Source organism: Pseudorca crassidens, chromosome 15, assembly GCF_039906515.1.
Source record: "Pseudorca crassidens isolate mPseCra1 chromosome 15, mPseCra1.hap1, whole genome shotgun sequence".
Taxonomy (NCBI): domain Eukaryota; kingdom Metazoa; phylum Chordata; class Mammalia; order Artiodactyla; family Delphinidae; genus Pseudorca; species Pseudorca crassidens.
In genome coordinates, this window is record NC_090310.1 from 58,768,481 (window position 1) to 58,790,930 (window position 22,450).

A 22,450-nucleotide genomic window follows, 5' to 3' on the forward strand; every position below is an offset into this window, starting at 1 on the left:
CGGTTTTTGAGTAAAAATAAAAGACACATTTTTCAATTTCACCAAGAACATTATTGAGCAACATATTCACCATCTTGTCCCACTACCTTCTGCCATTTTTCAGGCACCTTCATAATTCCATCTTCCCAAAACTTTTTACCTTTTTGAGCAAAGAACTGTTCCAGGTGCCTTTTACAGTCTTCCAGGGAATTGAAATTTCTTCCATTAAGAGAATTTTGTAAAGACCGAAATAAACGGAAATCCAAAGTTGCAATGTCTGGTGAATACGGCGGATGAATCAGAACTTCCCAGCCAAGCTGTAACAGTTTTTGCCTGGTCATTGAAGAAACATGAGGTCCTGCGTTATCCTGATGGAAGATTATGCATTTTCTGTTGACTAATTCCAGACACTTTTCCTCGACTGTTGCTTTCTAATTGGGAGCAGTACTTGTTGGAATTAATCATTTGGTTTTCCAGAAGGAGCTCATAATAAAGGGCTCCCTTCCAATCCCACCATACACACAACATCATCTTCTTTGGCTGAAGACGGCCTTTGGTGTAGTTGGTGGTGGTTCATTTAGCTTGCCCCACCATCTCTTCCGTTCCACATTATTGTACAGTATCCACTTTTCATTGCCCATCACAATTTGTTTTAAAAACGGACCATTTTCATTATGTTTAAGTACAGAATCACATGCAGAAATACAGTCAAGAAGGTTTTTTCGCTTAACTTTTGTGAAACCCAAACATGAAAGTGATTCACATAACCAAGCTGGTGCAAACGATTTTCACCGCTTGATTTGGATATTTTGAGTATGTCGGCTATCTCCCGCGTGGTATAATGTTGATCATACTCAATTAATGTCTCGATTTGATCGCTATCAGCTTCAACTGGTCTACCCGACCATGGAGCATTGTCCGGCAAGAAATCTCCAGCATGAAACTTCACAAACCACTTTTGACACGTTTGATCAGTCACAGCACCTTTTCCATACACTGCACATCTTTTTTTGCGTTTCAGTTGCATTTTCACCTTTCTTGAAATAATAAAGCATAATATGCTGAAAATGTTGCTATTTTTCTTCCATCTTCAATATTAAAATGGCTACATAAAAATTCACCAATTTTGATAAGTTTTTTTTTAAATGCACGCTGATATGACAGCTGTCACAATACAATCTAACAAAATTGTTCTGAATGAATTTAAAGACAACAAAGTACTACTAGAGCCATCTTACGGAAAAAAACGAATGAACTGTTTAGCCAACCCAATATTTGAATCAAGGTAATCTTGCTACAGAGATTAAGCTCTATATGTTAACTACTGAACAAACTCATTTATTTGTTAACAAATATAATACATTCAAATGAGTAGCCCTTCAAAGTCATCACCTTGGGAGGGAGGCTACATATTTATTATGAAACCACCCTCAGGCAAGGCTTCACATGCTTAGAGCACACCTCTTCAGAATGGCCTCCAGCACTGTCTAACAGCTATATAAGGAAATCTCTCTTTTGACTTCTCTTTTGACTTCATTAACACCTCTTCCTTCTGACCCAAAGCAGCACCACCCAGAGTGATAACCCACCTTTATCCATCCTACTTTCCATGACTCACACTCTTGGCTTTCAAAAATCAAACCCACAAGCAGAAGTTGATGATGATCTACTTTGAGGGACATTTAAAAGAACAAGTAAGTCATGGACCCTGAAAGTCATTCTCAAGAGGCATCCAGGCTTGAAGCACTCACAATAACATGGGAATCAGGACGTGACTGATTCCCAGTAGACCAAGAAGGTCTACTTTGAAGAATACTAATTCTTACCTGCTTAATAATAATATTAGAAGTGAGAACACACAACACTATAGGACTGTACATAACATACTATGTGGGTGCACACACATAAGACAGTGAGTGTGCCTGCCCTCCACTGAGCAGGGATAACCCCAAAGCAAGAGTCATTTCTCCTTTCCCATGCCCAAAAGACATAGAAAATGTACAATAGGTGGCTGTTGACCAATTTACTGACCTGAAGTGAAGGGTTATTACACTATAAATGACAAGCTATCAGAAGGCAAGATCTACATGTTACCTTGCTTGTTCTTTGCAGTTCACAGCACCACTGAAAGTTACTAAAAATATTAACATTCTTTTTAAAAACCTGAATAAGACAAGGATGTGTGTCATTGATATTTCTATCCAACACTGTACTGGAGATTGACAGTGCAGTAAGGCAAGAAAAAAAAATTAATAGTTTTAAGTTATGCTGTCTAATACAATAGCCACTAGATCTCTATAGCAATTTAAAATTAAATTAAGCATTTAGTTTCTCAGTATTACTAGCTACATTTCAAGAGCTCAAAGGCCACATGTGGCTAGTGACTGCCAAACTGGACAGATGTCTAAAACATCTTCATTATCGTGGAAAATTCTATTGGACAACGCTGGTCTGAGGATTAGAAAGGAAAAAGCAAAATTCTCATTCTTTTGGTATATAGGATTATACACATAAAATTCCAAAATACCATTAGAACATAAATTAATGTGGTATATTAATAGATATAGTATTAGAGTTAAAATAATAATTTAGCAAGGTAGCTAAAATCAATAAATAAAAATCAGTTATAAATACCCATGACATTTTGCACATAACTAGAAAAAATAATCTTAAAATTTATATGGAGGGCTTCCCTGGTGGTGCAGTGGTTGAGAGTCCACCTGCCGATACAGGGGACACGGGTTCGTGCCCCAGTCCAGGAAGATCCCACATGCCGCGGAGCGGCTAGGCCCATGAGCCATGGCCGCTAAGCCTGCGTGTCCGGAGCCTGTGCTCCGCAACGGGAGAGGCCACAACAGTGAGAGGCCCATGTACCGCAAAAAAAAAAAAAAGAAAAGAGAAATTTATATGGAACCACTAAAGATCCCAAATTGTCAGTGAAATTTGAGAAAAAAGAACAAAGCTGGAGGTATCACACTCCCTGACTTCAGACTATACTACAAAGCTACAGCAATCAAAACAGCATGGTACTGGCATAAAAAGAGACACATAGATCAATGGAACAGAACAGAGAGCCCAGAAATAAACCCACACACAATTAATCTTTGATAAAGGAGGCAGAATATACATGGAAAAAAGACAGTCTCTTCAGTAAGTGGTGTTGGGAAAACTAAACAGCCACATGTGAAAGAGTGAAATTAGAACACTTTCTCACACCATATACAAAACTAAACTCAAAATGGATTAAAGACCTAAACGTAACAATGGAAACAATGAAACTCCTAGAAGAGCATAAGCAGAACACTCTTTGACATAAATTGTAGCAATTTTTTTTTCAATCAGTCTCCTAAGGCAAAAGAAACAAAAGCAAAGACAAATTTAATTTAATTTAACCTAAAAGTTTTTGCACAGCAAAGGAAACCATTAACAAAACAAAAAGCCAGCCTACCGAATGGAAGAAAGTATTTGCCAATGATAGGACCAATAAGGGGTAAATATCCAAAATATATAAACAGCTCATACAACTCAATATCAAAAAAGCTATCAACTCGATTAAAAAATGGGCAGAAGATCTGAATAGACATTTTTCCAAAGAAGTTATACAGATGGCCAACAGGCACATGAAAAGATGCTCAACGCAGCTAATCATCAGAGAAATGCAAATTAAAATGACAATGAGATATCAGCTCACACCTGTCAGAACAGCTATCATCAAAAAGAACACAAATAATAAATGTTGGTGAGGATGTGGAGAAAAGGGAACCCTTGTGCACTGTTGCTGGGAATGTAAATTGGTGCAGCCACTGTGGAAAACAGTATGGATGTTCCTCAAAAAATTAAAAATATAACTACCATATAACCCAGCAATTCCATTCCTGGGTATATATCCACAGAAAAAGAAAACACTAATTTGAAGAGATATTTATACCCCAAAGTTCACTGCAACATTGTTTACAATAGCCAAGCTGTGGGAGCAGCCTAAGTGCCCATCAACAGATGAATGGATAAAGAAGATGTTAGATAGATAGGTAGACAGATATAAAATATATAGTTATATAGTTATATATATTATATATATAATATATATATACACACACACAATGGAATTTTACTCAGCCATAAAAAAGAATGAAAATCTGCCATTTGCAACAACATGAATGGACCTAGAGGTTTAGTGAAATAAGTGAGACAGAGAATGACAAATACTCCATGTTATCACTGATATGTGGAATCTACAAAATAAAACGAATGAACAGAACAAAACAGAAATAGACTCAGATATAGAGAACAAACTAGTGGTTACCAGTGGAGAGAAGGAAGTGGGAAGGGGCAAGACAGGGGTATGGGATTAAGAGATACAAACTACTATGTATAAAATAAATAAGCAACACGGATATATTGCACACAGCAGGGAAATATAACCATTATTTTGTAATAACTTTAAATGGAGTATAAGGTATAAAAATGTTGAATCACTATGCTGCACACCTGAAACTAATATAATACTGTAAATCAACTACACTTCAATTAAAAAAAAGATGCAGTTATAATTCTATACACGGGGAACAATTTGAAAATAAAGTATTTTAAAATTACCATTTAAAAGAGTATCCAAGAGCAATAACAACAGTAATCATACCCACTTATCTAGTAATAAATCTAATAAAAGATGTTTAAGGACTTTATGGGGAAATATTTAATCATGAGTATCACTAATCTCTTACCTAGTACTGCTCCACTCATTGTCTTCATTCTACCCTCAGATTGTCCTGATTTTCCAAATGCAGGGCCCAGAGAATGTGCAGACATGACCAGGATCGTAGAAGACCCCAGCAGGTCGCCCAGGCCCCTCAAGTCTGATACATACACACACACACACACACACACACACACACACACACTGCCAGGGCGTTCCCTGCCCCACAAACCCTTGTGCCCAACTATCCCCCTAATACCTCACCTCGTTGTATAAATCACTGAATTCCTCAACCACATCCTTGGGGATCCTGCAGCCATGGTTGGTGAGGTAGCAGGCCACGCCATTCTTGGAGTAGAGGCTGATGCGGCCCACACTGCGCTCCCCATCAGTTGTCTCTTCCAGAAGGCCATTGGCTTCTGCTAGATGATAGATGGGATTCCCGTGGGAGCCATGGATCCACGTGGCTCCCAGCTCAAAGGTGGCGTGTCCTGATGGCGACAATAGGCTCTTATAGGGGCAAGGAAGAGAGCCAGAACACTGCCTCACCCTCCTTCCTCCAAGAGGATCCTTCCATCCCCAACAACAGGGGGAAGGAAGGGGATTAGGTACCGCTCTAGCAACGAACCAAAATCTTCAGTGAAAATATCTCAGTAGAAACCACATGTGGCACAAAATGGATTCTACTTTATAGCTAACTTCTACCCTGAATAACTCTATGATCTGACACCAAGTCATCTCACTGGAATAATTAGAAGACTCTCCTAAGATAACACCAGACAACAGACCTCTCCTCCTCCTCAGGAGAACTTCTATGGGTACCAGTGGGTACAATGGGCCCAGTGAGGGGAGCAAGGATCCTTGAAATACCCAGTGAGGAGGTCCAGCCTTCCAGACCCAAGGTCCCCATTTGGCCTTATTCCAATTCCTCAAAATCCAGTGGCCCAAGAGTCTAAGCCACTCTGCCAGATGGAAAATGGTCACCTCCCAACACAGTCTGGGGCAGAAGAAAGAAGGCAAACATTCCAGTTTGGAAGACTCCTCCCCAAGGCAGTCTAAAACAGACTTCTGGAGAAAACTAAGCTTTCTCATCCTATGGCACAGGTGGCAGAACCCTAAGAGTCTGACTGGGGCAGAGGGAAACTCCGGGGCCCAGTTGGGACAGGGCTGGTGGCTCATTTTACCACCCCATCCATAGCCAAGGTATCAGATGCTCTGAGGCAAGTTGTCACTGTGCCTGTGCCTATTTCCTCTTCTGGGCCTCAGTTTCCTTTTCTCATGCTGCATGCTGTGATACATTTGTCTCCTCCCTTGCCTAGCTCCCAGGGAAGCTGAAACAATGAAAGGAAAACAGGAACATTTTTTGGTGTTTCGTTTTGTTTTTGGAGGCCTGATTCAAGACATCATGTGCGGTAACTTTTTTGCCAAGATGGTCACAATAATCCCTCCTATCCTTACACACATGGCCCTTTGCAATGTGACTTTGCCAGTCCTGCCATCAAGAGATGGAGTCTTTCCGCACCCCTTGACTCTGGTCTTGGCTTGTGACTTGCTTTGATTAACAGAATGCAATGAAAGCAATGTTTGTGGTTTCAGAGCCTAGGCCTCAAGACACCGTGTGGCTTCCACTCTCTAGACTGTGACCACCATGAAGAGAAACCCAAATTTCTGGAGCCACAGAATAGCAGCAAATAAAATGATGTTGTTTTAAGCCACTACATTTTAGGGTGGTCTGTTAATGCAGCAATAGTTATCTAATACACTATAACAGACAACACTCACCCCTCACCCCAGGAACTGGGCATTTCTCTTTTTTGTGTCTTCTCTTTCCTGGGCTGCTTCTAATTAAACCATCAGTTACTTAAAAAAAAAAAAAGAAAGAAAAGCTCTGTGTGCATCTATGTGCCAAACACAGAGCAAGAGAAAACACAATCAAGATCAAGCCACAGCCAGCAAGACAGAATTTCCTGGTGACTCTGGAATCAGAGGCAGCAATGTGTGGGTCCCTTTGTCCAGGGAAAGTGGGCAGACCAGAAGGCACGAAAAGCTAGAAACCCAGTGCCCTTCTTCCTCCACGGGGTTCCTGGGGGGTGGGGGTGGGGGGCACTGGGGACATTTATTACTAATTCTCCTTTAGAGCCTCAGGCTCCCCAAGGTCTTTTGCCTGGTTTGAGCTCCCAATAGGAGCAAAAGGGGCCTGTACCCTCCCCAGGGTGCACCAGGGAGCTCCAAGTCATAGTCACCGGGCAGTGATGTCCAGGCATGGGGTATCCAGGCATAAGCAGGAACGAGGTGAGCAGCTCAAGGTCAGCAGCAAGGTCAGTGCTCCACTCCATCCCCCAAGCTTTACAAGGAGGTGGGGTAGCCCAGAGTACACCTCAGTCTGAGGATGTTTCCTGCCCTCTCCCACAGGCCTCTCACCTTTGTCATCCTTGTTACATCCTGCATCCAAAGGGTACCAGGCACCATCTCCACATCTACCTCACGGTGTCCTTGGGGCTTCTGGTCATCGCCGCTGCCCTTACCACCGGGATTCACAGCTAGCATCTCACACTGCTGCAGGTCCAACTGCAGCCTGGGCTTTCAGCCCTGGGTGTCTGCACACACAACACACACACATACGCCCTTGCCTGGATTTGCTCTCCCGTATCCTGGCAGGGTCTGCCTTGATCTGATTCTTCACATATATCATGTGTGCAATTCCATGTGTGCAATTACCCCCTTCCTTCTTTTCACTACCTAGCCAACTCCCCTCATCACCTGAGGTCCACCCAAGCTCCCTCCCCTCTGAGGAAGGCTTCCTGCCATGTGCATCCCCTCAGCCTCCTGCAGCCCCATCCTTTCCACCTCCCTCCCTTCTACAATCACTTCCCTGCACAGCACGTCTCGGCTGCCAACTACCACTGAAACTGGGCTGTTTGTCCTCCCATCTTCTGCTTTTATGTCAGACCCTGAATGTCTTATCAAGATTCAAGAACCACAAATGGAGCCATCCCATCCCTAAGGCTCCTAGTCAGCCAATCAGGTGTTGAGCAAAGAGTCTCAGGGCTTCCCAGCTGGCTGTCCCCAGGTTTGCACATGCCTTGGACTGCACTTTCATCCTCACTGCCAACACATACTCCTGTGTGTGCCAGGGGAAGACAGACATAATTTCACATACACCTTCCAGGAAATACTCTAAGGGAAGACTTTTAATGTGATCAAAGTTTTTGAAAGAAGAGAGAAGGTTGCTCCTCAACCTCTGCTTATTCTAAGTCTGTCCACCTACTTCTCTGAGCCAATTGCCCCATTCATCAAAAGTAAGCACACAGAATCTGCTTGGCCTTGCTGCCCATGTAGCAACAGACACAAAATCCTCTGGAGGGTCAGTGTAGCCCACACACTCCAGGCCACCATGAGTGGTCCCACTGGGCCATTTTCATGGTCAGACCCCCTGGATGGGAAACCCCTCTGACTTCTACCTGCATTTCAGGCAATTTCCCACCCTCTAGGACCCCTGGCAAAACCTGCCCAGCCCTAGGGTATGTCTCTTATCTGGCTGCTTTCTGCAGAGGCCTTATTTCTCTGCAACCTGGAGAGACCCTCCTCCTCGACAATCCTAAGACCTGCCCATCACTCACAAGGAGGCCCAAAGTCTTCTTCCACCTCCATTGCCCTTACCTCCTATTGTCCCAGGGCTAGCGCTCAGTCATGATATCACTAATTCATACTCAAAAGTTAACAACTAATAGAAACTTGCAGAATTCCCCTTCTTGCGAAATAGAAACCAGTCTACCCACTGCGAAGTTTGGTCCTGGGTGTCCTTTCCCTCCTAAACACTGTGAACTCTAGATCGTGTTCCAAAGATAGAGGCCAGAGCCCCATCCTGCCCACCTCAGAAGGGTGCTGAGAGGGGCAAAGGAAGGGAAAATGCCCAGGCAGCATGCATGATAGAACACTAACCCCCGGGAAGAAGATAAAATAACGAGATTTCAGGCTAGGTCAGGGCACTGGGAGATAAGAAGTGACCTTAGGAGATGACTGGACTGAGGTGAACTGAGGCACTTACCAAGCTTCACGCTCTGTACGCGGCCTCCAATGCGGCTGGAAGCCTCAAGCACAGTGACATCCGTAAAGCCCTGCTCCAGAAGTGCTTTGGCAGCAGCCAGGCCAGCCAAGCCGGCGCCGATCACCACCACACGAGGCTGTCCCCTTCTCCGCAGGCCACGACTGAGAGGGTCATCCGCACTGTCACCACTGGATTCACAACTTTGCATACCGTCCACACTCGCCTCCTAGGAACCTGCAGGGGGCAGGGGGTCACAGCTCACCTGCTCTGCCTTCACTTCCCACCTGCCCCAAGAGATGCTCACAGGCTCTGCCTTCAAGGGGGGACCCTGAGCCCTCTCAAGCCCTTCCGAGGACCTGGGCAAGAAGAGCCAACTCCAAAGGATGTGGGGAAGGAGGGAGGGAGCCACAGGGAAGGAAACAGGCAGGGAGGATGCACCGTGGGCCCCCATCAGCAAAAAGGAGAGCTGACAGCCCACCCCAAACCCCTGAAATCCATCAATCCCATCTCAAACCTAGTAGGCACCGCCTCTTCCCCAAGGATGAGACAAGAGTCAGTAAGACAAGAGTCTTGGTCTTGTATGACCAAGAAGGTCAAAATCAGGAGAAACTGATCCTGGTGCTGCTAACCCTGGACCAACACCGCCTAGCACAGCCCAGCACAGCCCAGTACCACTGCTGTGGTCCAGCTCACACTGACCTCAGGATGCTCTCATGAACCCCAGGATGCTTGTACAGACCTCAGGGTGCTGGAGCCAACCCCAGGATACTTGCACACACTGCACTAGACCCTCTGCTCTCCCTCCCTCCCCTGGCCCTTCCCTGGCACTCACTCTCCCTTGCCCTGTCTTCTCTTCTCCTCTTGCTTTCAGCTAGTTTTTCACAGCCTCAATGAGGTGGCAGTTTGGTAGGCAGGACACAGTCCCACCCTCCCCCCAGAAAGTGCCACGAGGCTGGTATCAAATGAACCTCTGCTATTCCGGGTAGGTCTCCAGTTTTTTTTTCCCAGGCCACCCAGCCCCTCAGTCACCACAAAGCAGTGAAGAGCCCAGGAAACAGTGGACCGTGAGGACCCGTGGCACCAGAGGCCAGACATCAAATTGACAGTTACGCTAAGCCAGCTTGCTCAGAGACGCCAGCCTAGGGAGCTGACGGGAGGCCAAGGGGGTCCGTGAATCTGGCCCCAGGGCTGGGAGAGGCTACCCTTCTATTCCTGGAGTGACTACAAGGGTTTGAAGGTATCTGTGGGCCATCCCAAGGGGCCACTCAGATCTGATCCTGTCTGCATTCCTTTCCTGACCCAAGCTGCCTAAGGTTTCAGTGGCAGAAGTTGCATACTGTCCAGTTAGTTACCCATACCATCCATAGTATCCAGGACCTAACAGAGGAGTGAGTGTGAGTGGAAAGTAGCTGCTGGGCAGTGGACAGGGGGCATATAAAAAGCTGTCACCCATACCTAATCAAGCTAAGTAAAACACTTCCTATGACACAGCAGTCCCACTCCCAAGAATACACCCAAGAGAAACAGGGTATACTCCACCAAATAGACATAGAATGTTCCTAGCAGCTTTATTCATGATAACGAAAAACAAATATCCCAAAGGTCCGTCAACAGAAGAATAGATAAATATATTGTGCTATTTGTAGCATATTCATACAAGGGAATATTCTTCAGCAATAAACAGAACTAAACTACTCTCAACACTATTACATTGAACAAAAGAAGCCAGAGACAAAAGAGCTCCATACGGTATGACTCCATTTACGTGAAATCCATAAAGAGGTAAAATGAATCTGTGATGACAGAAGAGAGACTGGGAGGAGGGGAATGAGTGAAAAGGGTCAGAAGGGAACTTTCTGGGGTGGAAGGAATATGTATCTTTATATGAATGGTGGTTACACAATGTACATAGTTGTATACTTAGGATTTGTGCCACTCACTGCATATATGTATGCATATACATCTCAATAACTATTCAGATATTCATTCCTGGTTCACTATAAAAAATAAAATAAAAGCTGTGCGCTAACTTCCTCCTTCACACGCCTCAAGGTCTGACCACTGAGATTTCCACTCCACCTCTAACATCTTTTTATCACAGATTTTAGAAGGGGTCTTTTTCTAAATATTCTCAGTCTGAGAAGCTGCTCCTTGCACCTCCCCCGCCCACTTCACCTGCCGATGCCACACCTGGGCACGGACAGGAATGTCACCCCACTCCTGCTCTCAAACTCCCTCCAAACTACACCCCACCCCCACCCCCGGGCGGCCAACTCGGTGCGGGACTGGTTCCCTAGAGGGCCGGAAGGTGGCGCCCGAGGCCCAGAAACCCTCAGAGGCAGGGGCTCCCCACACAGCCTGGATCCCTGCCTTCTTCTAGGAGAGCCTGTGTCCCGGCTTTCCCATTCCTCCCTCCTATGTCTGTCTGTCCTTCTGCGGTCCACCTCACCCCCCACCCCCGTCCCAGTGATGTTCTGTTCGGCCTCCTGGGAGCATGGAGGTCAGAGCTGGCGCAAGCCCTTACCTCCCCTCCCCCTTACCCTTCCTTCTCTCCCCCTCTGCCACCTTCCCGTCCCTCCCCCAGGTTCTGGCGGAAGACTAGAGGACTAAAATTAGAGGTGGGGGTGTGGCTGACTGCACCAGAGGCCAGCAGGGAGGAAGAGTCCGCCCCGCGGCGCTGGCAAGGAGCGTGCTCTGCGTCAGGTTTGTAAACACACAGGGAGCTAAGAGCTGCTGCTATCGGCCTCCACAGCTGGGCACCCTGCTATGCTAAGCCAGAGTCGAGACTGCCCACCTCGCCCCCACGCCCCAGTTCCCCAGGACTGGGGGGCTCCGCCTGTGCGCTGCTCTCTAGGCCTCCAGTCCCACCCCCAGCCTGAGGCGGCCCTCCCCAAAACAACCACTTTTACACAGTAAAGGGGTGGGATCGCTACAGTGGTTTTCAGACCTTACTGGTGGAACCCCTTCTCGAAAAGCTCCTGTGGAGACCAGGGTGTAACTGGGTTGAAACTGGAGTTCCCGCTACCTCCGGAGGTCCCTAAGGTCTCATGGCAGAACCTCCCAGGCTCCCTGGAGCACCACCTATGAAAACCCAGGGATTAGGGTAAACTGCAGCCTTGGGTAGAGGTAAGGAATGCTTGGGGCAGTGGTGCATTCCCAGGGGGCTACCTGAACTTCCTGGCTTCCCAGCCTCCCTTTCCTTCTCTCTGAAGTGGCCCAGCTTGTCCTAACTGCATTATGTGACAGTTAAATAAGGCCCTATATGGATGTCAAGAGACTGTCAGCATTTTTAAGAGCCTTGTGCGGGAAAATCATTTGTAAAGTTCTGTAGCTAAATTATGAATACACTGCCTTTAGTACAGGCTTCAGGAATGGATTGTGGGAAATGCAGGCAGGCAGTCTGCCTTTAAGATGAACACAGAAAGGACCCCAAGTTCCCAACATATTAGAGACCTTCAACTCAAAGAGACATCACACATATGGTGCCATGGTGGGAGCAAGTAAACAGGGACCATATAGGTCACCTATTCCCCTGGCCCTCACTGCTAACCCCATAGTTCTGTCTCTCCGCAGGCCTTGTCCCAGATGAGCCTGTCAACCCCTGGGGCTCCCGCAAGAAGCCAGAGAAACCACATGCACAGTCCACAGATGGCAAAAATGAGGCATCTGCCTCATGGTCTCCCATAATGGCCCATGGGGCCAATGTACCCTGGGGTCCAAACTGAATGGAAGAGAGAAAACTGTATGTAGCAACACCCACTGTGTGCTGGGCCCTCAGCTAAATGCTGAACTGGAGTTTTGGGCCCTCTTATCTCAGGATGTGGGGCGGGGGGGGGCACATTTGTTTTCTGTTGGTTTGTGTCATCTCTTCCTTTGGAATTTTTTTAATCTTATGAGAAAATGCCTAAGAAGAATCACTTAATGTTCCTTGGTGCCTCCCTGTCCTTCTCTTGCCTTCAGTAAATTAAATAAATAAATAACATCCCCCTCCTTGATCTGTATGCACAGGAGAAACAGAACACCCTGAACTTTTTTGAGCAGATAAAGGAGAGAAGAAAAAAGTGTTGGCTCAGCCAGGCAGGGAGGGGGAGGAGGGAGGCACAGGGCAACAGACACTTGCCTACTTGCTCCTGTTTCCAAGGCAAAATAGGGGTGGGAGGCTAGGGCCGCTGTGTCCCCAGGCAGGCCATGCCTAGCAGCTTCAAGAAATCAGGTCCACCCCCATTCAACATGCCCAAATGCCCCACTGCCTCCCACCCTTACCCCACCCCGCTCCACCCCCACCCCCACTTCTCTGGCCTGCAGGCCACCACCTCCCCCTGCAGGCCAGAGCCAACACTACCCTGACTGAACCTGCCCAAGAAGCCAAATTGGAAAGAAGGCAGCAGGGAAAGAAGAGGGAAGAAAGGTCCTGTCCCATGGCAGGGTCACCAAAGAAGGATGGATGAAGATTAGGAGGCCCTGGGAGTGAATCACAAGAAGGGTCAGTGGCCCAGGTTGGTGCAGGACACCCCTTCCTCCTCAGTGTTGGAGTCCACTTCAGCTCATCAGGCAATCAGCAGGTCACTTCCCTCCTTAACACTGACCACTACAACAAAAACAATGCCACAAGGGGCCCAGCCTCCCAGGTGCCCCATACCCTTACAGAGTTGCCCCTCAGAAGAAACAAAAGAAGTCTGCCCATCCTTGGCTCCCTTCTGAACACCGCCTACTCCCAAATATGTCTGTCTCCCTGTCCTTTCCCCAAGGTCACTCCAGGATGAATGACCATTTCCCAGAGAAGAGTATGGCCAAGGTATTTAGCCCACCTGGACCTTAGGGTCCAGACTCCAACAGCTGAAGCACTCTAAAATGGGCCCATCCCAGGACTTCCCTAGCAGTCCGGTGGTTAAGACTCTGTGCTTCCAACGCAAGGGGCACGAGTTGGATCCCTGGTCAGCGAACTAATAAAATCCCACATGCCGCATGGTGTAACCAAAAAAAATTAATTAATTAAAAAAAAAATGGGCCCACCCTTTCCAATAAGCAGGCTTCTCTCCTCCAAGCCACACATTTGCTCATGTGAGCTCTGTCCAGGGCTTTGGGGGCCACCTGCACCTTCCCCATCAGGGACTTACAAGTGTCACCTCCCAACAGATACTCCTAGTGCCCTAGGGCAGCAACCCAACCTCAGTTTCCCTGAAGGAATCCCTCTCTGCCTCAGGCTTCTAACAGGAGGAAGGGAGGGGGAGGGAAGCTGGGGTACTGGTCCTGAGGAATCTCTCTGGACTGCCTGGCAGTTTGGGGGCGGGGGGGGGGGCCTGCAGATTTGGATTCTCGAGGACCCCCCAGACAATGCAATTATTCTTCAAATGTAAAAAACGCCCAGAAATCCCAGACCAGCTGCTTTGCACAGTGGCCCAGACAAAGGGACTCTGTGTCTGCCCATGAGGCTCCTCCCACCCGTAAAACCCAAGGAGAGACTGAGCCTGAACTCCTCCCAGCCAGACCCTCCCAGTCTTCCTCACCCAGGCCAGTCAGCCAGGAAGTGAAAGAAGTCGGATTTCTGGGCCAGGCCTGGCCAGCCACGGAAGGTAGATTGGGGTGGATAAACATGGGGACAGGGCAGGAGCAGCCTGTCAGCCCAGAAGGCACAGGGGGAAGGGAGAGAACATTGGCCTGGGAGCCCAGAGACCTGGATTCGGGCCCCAGCTCAGTCTCTCTTGGCAGGTGACCCCAGACCAGTGTCTTCCCTTCTCTGGGCCTCACCTGGCCAATACCTCTGAACTCACCCCAAGGACACAGCATCTGTACCCCGCCTCCTGGACGTAGTTATCTAAGCCCCGTCTGATGCTTAACTGCCTGCCTCCTTCAGTCTTTAAACTTTCCCATCTGTAAAATGGGGATACAGCTACCTGGTGGGACTGCTGGGAGAATTAAATGATAGCACAGGTAAAAGGTGTGGCCACCTGCCAGGGCCCCCTCAGAGTGGGAGGGAGAGGGAGGATAATCCCCAAAGAAACTAGTACGGAGGAGGGAGCCACCTGTCCCAGGACCCAGAGCTCCATTTCATGTGTAAAAGAACCCAAGTCTTCACCTGAGCTTAGACTCCAGCCTCAACCTTGGCCCCAACCCTAATATCAGAGTGGACCTTGATATTGACATCAGTCAGACTATCCCACAGCCTGTGTTTGACTGACCCCCAACCCTGACTCAGCCTGACCATCCCACCAGTCTTGGCCAGAGAAGGGGTGGGGAGTAGGCATCAGATACAGTGGCCGTTAGCCAACCCTAAGCTCAATCAATAAAAGAGACAAGGCACGGGGGCCTCGTTCTGCAGAGCCCTCCAGCCAGCAATGTTCTCTGGCCCTCACAGGCCAACATGAGGAAGGGGCTCTAGGGGCCCCATCTTCCTTCCTGGCACTTAGACTTTTCTCCAAGCACAATGTCTTTATTACCCACACCTGTTCCCTGCAACCAGATGCGTAAAGTCCCTAAAAACACAATTTTAAAAGGCTTTGTAAGCCTTTTTCAGAAGAGAAGTGGGGAGCCTGTATTGCATGGAAAAAGACAGCCCTAAACTCAGTGTTTGAGGGAGGGGAGGCCAGAGCCAAAGGCATGGCCCACAAAGGCACTGGTGGGCAGGAGGGGAAGGTATTCCTGGAGAGGTGAGTGCTCTGGCTGGCTTCTGTTCCCCTTGATGCTCTGCAAGGTGGGATAGACCTGAGTGAATTGTTTCAGGACCCCCAGCTTATAGCTGCCTGCAGAGACAGAAACTGGAGACTACCTGAGTGGGGGTGGAGGAGGGGAAGAAAGCATGGACAGAAGTCAGAGAAAGGGTTGGGTCTTTCTGATGGGCATAAAGCTCAGCTGGCAGTGGAGAGAGAAACAGAGGTGCAGATGGACCAGGGCAGAGTCCAGGACTGCATTCCTGCCCCCATACTCACACCCAAAGAGCTTTATCCCAAACTCCATCCTAGAGATCCCATCCACCTTCAGCAAAAATGAATGGATCACGCTCTGACAATAGATCAGATCAGGTACTAGTCATCTAAGCATCTCCTATGAACCTTTCAAAATCTGGGCCAGCCCCACCAGCTCAGCTTCCATCTCTGATCCATGCATGCCCTGGTTTCCCATCTTTGTGTGTGTCTGCACACAGAGGTCCTAACTGGCCAGGTCACCTCTCTGCAAGCAAGGCCCACATTCTTCCCCTTAGATCCCAGATCTTCCAGAGGCAGGCACAGCCCACGCTCCCTCAGCCCAGAGAGAGGTCAGGGGTCTGACATGATGGCTGCCACTCCTGGAGAAGATGAAATTGCCCAGACAGCAGCTTTTGTCCCTAACCAGCATTCCCTTGGGTGAGTCCATTAGCACCTGAGCTTCAGTCACCCCATCTGTAGAATGGGAACAGTCACCCCTACCTTGAATGAGGCCAGCCCTGACCCCAGACCCTATTAGCCAGTTTCCTTTTCCTCAGCAAAGTCCTAAAGGAACAGGTTTCACTGTGGCTCCCTTTAGCAATCCTTAGGATGAGAACTCATGGCCTGTATTCCCTCCCTCTGAGCAGGATGTGACACCCAAACTCTAAACCCGCCCCCCTAGGAAGTCATCAACCACAGAAATGTAAGAGACCACAGAACTGGTTACTATGCCAGTGACTACATTGGTGTGAGACTGCCCTTAGTGACATCAAATCAGGCCATGAGCAGCGGAGGGCTGATGGGAGATGGTACTCACAGTCACTCACTACCCTGAGAAAGGCTGAATCTGGAGAGAGAAAACCAGCCTCAAGACCATACCAGCCCTGTTCTGAGGCACCCAAGTCACCATGGCCCCTGGGGAACCCCAGGAAGACACCTTTCTTCCTCTCTCTCTCTCCCTTTCCCTCTCTCCCCACCTCCCTTTAGTCTTTCTCTCTTTCTTTCTCTCTCTCTCTCTCTCTCTCTCTCTCTCTCACACACACACACACACACACACACACACACACACACACACACTTCCCTTATGTTTCCCTTGATGACTCAGCTTGCTAAATAGCCTCCTCCTTTGGGAATACCTTATTGCACCATGGTTTTCATACAGGCCCTTGTTTTTGAATACCAGGGGTTTGAGGCTCCACAACTTTTTAGATGAGTGACCTGAGCCTCAGTTTCTTCATCATTAGAATGGGGATAAAGAGTCCCTGCCTCACAGGGTTGAGTGTGACAATGCAGAGTGCTTAGCCCAGAGCCAGGCACGTAGCAGCAATGGTTTTTATATTAGCTTTCCTACAGGCCTAAGTCTGCACACTACCGGGGTCACCACAGGGATGGCTGGGCCAGGACATCAGACATGGGTGGGGATGGGAAATCCAGCCAGTAGAGAGGTCACAGACCCTCCTGCATGATGACTCCAAAGCAAGACCTCCAGGCCTCAGAACTACACCACCCCACAGTGGCACTGCTATGGTCTGATGACGGGGAGGAATAGAGAAGTAAGAGAGAAGGGCCACACCACTTACTGGGGGCACTTGCTCCACCCAGGCAAGGTCTGTGAGGCTGAAACTGCAAAAACAGGACAACCTGTATGGTCACCAGCCTCCAAGATGGCCCTCAATGATCCTCCCCTCATGGTACTCATGCCCTACAGTCCCCTCCCAAGCTGATCTGTGTAGCCAATAGGATATTGTAGAAATATGGAGTGTGACTTTTCAAAACTAGGGCATAATACACACTGTGGCTTCCACCTTGCTCTGTTAGACTGCTTACAAGAGGGGAAGCTAATCACCATGTTGTGAAGAAACCCACATAAGCCCACTGAGAGGCAAGGAACTGAGTCCTACCATCAGCCAAACCATCCTGCTAAGCATGTGACTGAACCACCCTGGAAGCAAATCCACCAGCCCCAGTGAAGCCTTCTGATGACTGCACTCCCAGCCATCACCTTGACTGCAACCTCCTAAGAGATCTCAAACCAGAAACAACTAAACTGCTTCCAAATTCCTGACCCACAGAAACTATGAGGATAATAATTGTTTATTGTCATTTTAAACTACTAAGTTTTGGGGTAGTTTGTTACACAGCACCAGGTAACTAACAGTCAGCAGTTCTCTCTCCTTGGAAACCCCCCAGAGTAGAGACCCCAAGGTAAACTCCCCATCCTACTCAGGGTCCCAGCTCCCTCTTTTCTAAAACTCAGGGCTGGGGTTAAGTGAGCAGAGAGCCTGGCCCAGGCCCTACAGCATACAAGGCCCAGGAGACAGGAATGCCTTCCCAGCCTGTGCATTACACTCACCTGGAGATTTTTACAAAAGACCGATACCAAGCCCGGAGATTGGGTCATCTAAGACTCTTCCGGGTGGGGTCCAAGCATGGAAATTTTTTAAGGACTCTACATGATGCTAACATATAGCCAAGGTTAAGAATCACTTCTCTACAGCAGATTCCAAATGCAGATTCCAGGCCAGCCCAGAACATCTGGGATCTGCCTGTACAGGAGTAGAGGAGGCAGAGAGAGCAGAAAGGCCAGGCAGTACCCAAGGTCCACTCCCCACCTTCCAGCTTAGGCTGAGGGTCTCCCTCTGTCCTCCCTCCCCAGCTGCTGCCCGACTCCCAAAGCACTCTGCATTGAACACCTGTAATGTACCTCTGCTCACAGGGACTGCTCCCTCAGAGAGAACCCAGGGTGCAGGGACGGGGTCTAACTCTGAGTGACCCAGGGAAGACTGTTTTCTCATCTGCAAAATGAGTATTGCCATCACACCTGCTCTGCTCTCTAATAGGTATTAGGCTACCACTCAGAAGTTTTCAGAGAGATTTATTTTTTGTCTCCCTCAAGGCAGTTTCCCACTCCTTCATAGCAGCATTATTCACAATAGCCGAAAGGTAGAATCCACTCAAGTCTCCATCGATGGATGAATAAACAAAATGTGGTACATGCACATAATGGAATATTATTCAGCCTTGAAAAGGAAATTCTGACACATGCTACAACATGGATGAACCTTGAAGACATGATGCTAAGTGAAATAAACTAGTCACAAAAGGACAAATACTGTATGATTCTACTTACATGAGGTACCTAGAGAGTAGTCAAATTCACAGAGACAGAAAGTCGAATGGTGGTTGTCAGGGGCAGGGGAGGGAGGAAATGGGGAGTTAGTGTTTAAAGGATACAGAATTTCAGTTTTGGAAGATGAAAAATAGTTCTGAAGATGGATGGTGGTGATGGTAGCACAACAATGTGAATATATTTAATACCACTGAGCTCTATACTTAAAAATGGTTAAAATGATAAATTTTATGTTATGTATATTTTACCACAATAAAAACAACAAGAACAACAAAAAGCTGAGTGAGTGCTACTCTGTACCAGGCACTCGAGATACTGAAACAGCCAGAAGCCTCCCCTTGGAGGATCAGGGGTGACAGGTGCCACAAAGCAAAGCAGGAAAGGGGAGAGGCAGCTGCTCTGTGTAGGGAGGTCAGGGAAGCCTCTCTGACAAGAGGACACCAGAACAGAGGAAGTGACAGGCAGGAGAGGACCAGAGCGCAAAAAGTGCTATGGTGACCTCCTAGGGACTTGCTGAATGATGAAATATGGGGGTAAGAGCAAGGATGGGGTCAGGATGACTTGGGTGACCAGTCATGACACCAGGACCAACCCTTACAAGTTCTGTGTCAAGTGGTCATCTCCTTTCCCCTTCACAACAAGCCTGTGAGGTAGGAAAGACAAAAAGTTGGTGCAAGACCCACAGGTGGGAGGAGGGCCCCGGTGGTCTGACTCCAGAGCCCAGTTCTCCCCTTGGGGCTATCACAAGAGTTGGGAACGCTTCTCCAGGCCATCTCCCATCGAAGGGCTGAGGCTGCCTCCAAACACACAGCCCAGGGCCCCTCTCCCAGCCCCACTGCATAGGGCATCACATGCAGGCATGGCCCTGACCAGCCCCTGACCTGGGTTAGTGTCCCCACATGGAGATCCACCCATTCAGCAGATGGGGCACTTGAAGCCTGGGAGGTGTGAATTGGCAGATGAAGAGGTAGCCTCCCGGCAGGCTCCTCCCCTCTCCCTGACAGGAGCCACAGGCCTCACAGTTCTGGAGGGAAGGACAGCACAGTCAGCACTTTCCCCTGACTCTTTCAAAACCACTGACAAGAACTGAGGCTTGTGAGACAGCTCAGCCGGTGCAGTTCCCCCTTGCTGGCCCCTCGTGACTCTGCACAAAGCCCGTCTGTGCTTCGGCTCCAGCCCCTGGGGGAGGCGGGGGAGGGAGGGGGGTCTCCTGCAGGCCAATCCTCTCTCCTGAGCCACGGGTGGGTCCCCACTCTGCCCAGCCCAGGACTCGTGCTCCTGGCCCACAGGGCAGACCGTAGCCCTGACAGCAAGGCTGGGCTGTCCAAGGCTTTTGCTGGGTTCAGGCAGTACTTGTGGGAAGAGGGTCCCCTCCACTGTAAACTCTCTTCCTGCAAAGCTCCCTCTTCTATGCTCATCCCCCACCCCCAACCCCCATTCAGCATGGTTTATCACAGAGCAAAGGTGGCGTACATGATCACAACATGGAAAAAGAAAACATCCCCCAAAAATCCAGCCAACAGATAATCTCTATTTATTAAGCCCTTCATGTGCCAGGTCCCACGCTGGGCACTTTCCATTCATGGCATCATTTAATCCTCCCAAACACCTGGTGCCCATTTTATAGATGAGGAAATATCAGAAAGGTTCACAGGTGTGATGGAGGCCACCCAGACAGACTGAGGGGTAAAGCAGGGCTTGAGAATGCTCAGCTCTTCTCTCTCCACCCAGCACTTGCCCACCTCTCAGGCCCTCACTCAGCCTCCCGGGGCAGCAGGCCTAAGGACAGCCCTCAGCCTGGCACTTCTGTCTTACCCGTCCCCACGCACTGACACTGCACACGTTGTACCAGGCACCCGGGGCTAGCAGGAGGTGTCCCCAAGCCTGGCAGCTTACCCCAGCTACACTGCCAAAACTGGGGCTGCCGCCGGGAGATCACCTGCCTCCTGGCCAGGGCGTTAGTCAGGTGGGCTGCAGGCCAGCCACCCTGGTCTCCCTGCCCCACAGGGACTGGCTTAAGGCTGGCCAGACCACAGCCCTTTGCCCTTTATTTTATCCTCCATAAAGAGTGACAAGGATAGTGGTCTAATGGCTTTTGGCAGCACAAAAGAAAATTCTAAGAGCAACTAAATGATAATTCCCTCTAAACAGTCACCTGCTGTTCATCTGGCCCAAGATTTTCCCCTCCTGGTAACTCCAAGGTGGTTTAACTGTGCTCTCCTAACAAGTCCTAGCACAGGATCTCCTGACACAGGATCACCCAATAAAGGGCTCTTCATAAAGTTCAACCCTGAAGCAGAACACCACCCTCCCCCACCCCTGCCAACCTCAGAAAGAGCTGGAACTCGGTCTGAAAAGCCAATGGTGTTCATTTCAAAATGCACCCATGGGCCCCATGATTCAATCCATAAAACACCTATGGAGTTAAGACGCTGAGCTTAGACAATAAACATATTCTTCAAGTTCTTTTATTGAGTTCAAAGAGAGCTTTTGGAATCAAGAAATGTCTGTTCTTATAATTCTATCATCATTGTTACCACTATTTTTCACTGAGTACGTCCAAGGTACAGAGGGCAATGCTAAGCATTTCACGTGGAATATTTCGGTTAATCTTCATGTCTCTATCCCCCTTCTACAGAGGAAGAAACTGAGTTTCAGAGAGTTTCCACAACCTGTCATCTAACATAAGGCACTCCAAAATATACTCAGTAAGATACTAAAGCTCAGGCTTTACTCTTTTTTTAAAACCGAGGAATGAATCAAGTTTATCACCTTTTCTTGAGTTACTTTCTCAGATTAACTCAAAAGTTTTCCATTAATTGTATATGATTTTTTAATTTTCCAAAATAGAAAAGATAAAAGAGATATGTTTATTTAACATTTAAAGGCCTCATTTTAAAATCTTTCCTATGAATGTCTGCCCACTCGTGGTCCTGCGTGTCTCCTACTTAGCTGACTCAAGGTCTAGTTATTTGCCAGTCCACTAGGAGCACCCATCAGTGTCTTCTCCCTAGAGTCAGGAGTCTGGGGGAGCTGGGCTGGGCTGGCTTGGGGAAGAGGTCTGGTTGTGGGTAGGAAGGCATGGTTGAAGGTTTGGAGACGGGCTCTGAGGGGTCTGTGACTTGAGGAAAGGGCATGAAACCAGATGTCCTAGAACCTGGGCTTGAGACCCAGTCGTGCCATTTGCTGGCACTGCCAGTGTTCCCATTTGTGAAATAGCTCATGCCCCGTGGGCCACATGGGGAGGACAGGAATTATGGGTCTACCAGGGCCTGGCACAAGGCTGCAGAGGGTGGCTGGGTTCTTCGTTCTGTTTCCTAATAAATTACAACTCATTTCCAAGTGCTGCTTCTCTTGGTCTTAAATCACACCTTCCTTAACACCCTCCTGCAAGAAGCAGCTAGATGATAAACGAATCTGGACTGAGGGGCAGGGGTACTAGACTTACCCTCGCCGCACAACAGCCAAGCTACCCTGGTCTGATTGAACCCAAATGCTTTTCTTCGTCCTCCCTCCTACTGACCCCTGATTTAGAGAGAGCAAGAAAAAGCCTTGGGCTCCTGCCTATTTGAGGAAGAAAGAGACAGGGTCAAAGGAAGAAGAAAGTGCAGCTGAACTGGGTAAGAAAGCTCGCTGAGCACCCCCTACCAGGGTCTCCCTGAGGGCTGTTGTCACTACGTAGGCCTGTTACCCAC

General features: G+C 48.4%; 1 protein-coding gene across 7 annotated transcripts in view; it reads right to left on the reverse strand.

The window, feature by feature from the left end:
• SMOX (spermine oxidase) overlaps positions 1 to 22,450 on the reverse strand; it is a 38,809-nt gene that overhangs the window by 7,650 nt on the left and 8,709 nt on the right. For 4 of the 7 annotated variants that reach the window (XM_067707569.1, XM_067707566.1, XM_067707564.1 and 1 more), the window contains exons 2-4: positions 8,724 to 8,957; positions 6,458 to 6,535; positions 4,940 to 5,166 (exon numbers count right to left, since the gene is read on the reverse strand). In XM_067707569.1, the coding sequence (XP_067563670.1) occupies positions 4,940 to 5,166; positions 6,458 to 6,535; positions 8,724 to 8,931 (513 nt within the window). In that variant the 5' untranslated portion in view covers positions 8,932 to 8,957. Of the gene's footprint in view, positions 1 to 4,939; positions 5,167 to 6,457; positions 6,536 to 7,096; positions 7,140 to 8,723; positions 8,958 to 22,450 lie in introns of those variants that run through there. The other 3 variants (XM_067707568.1, XM_067707565.1, XM_067707570.1) reach the window with 2 other exon arrangements.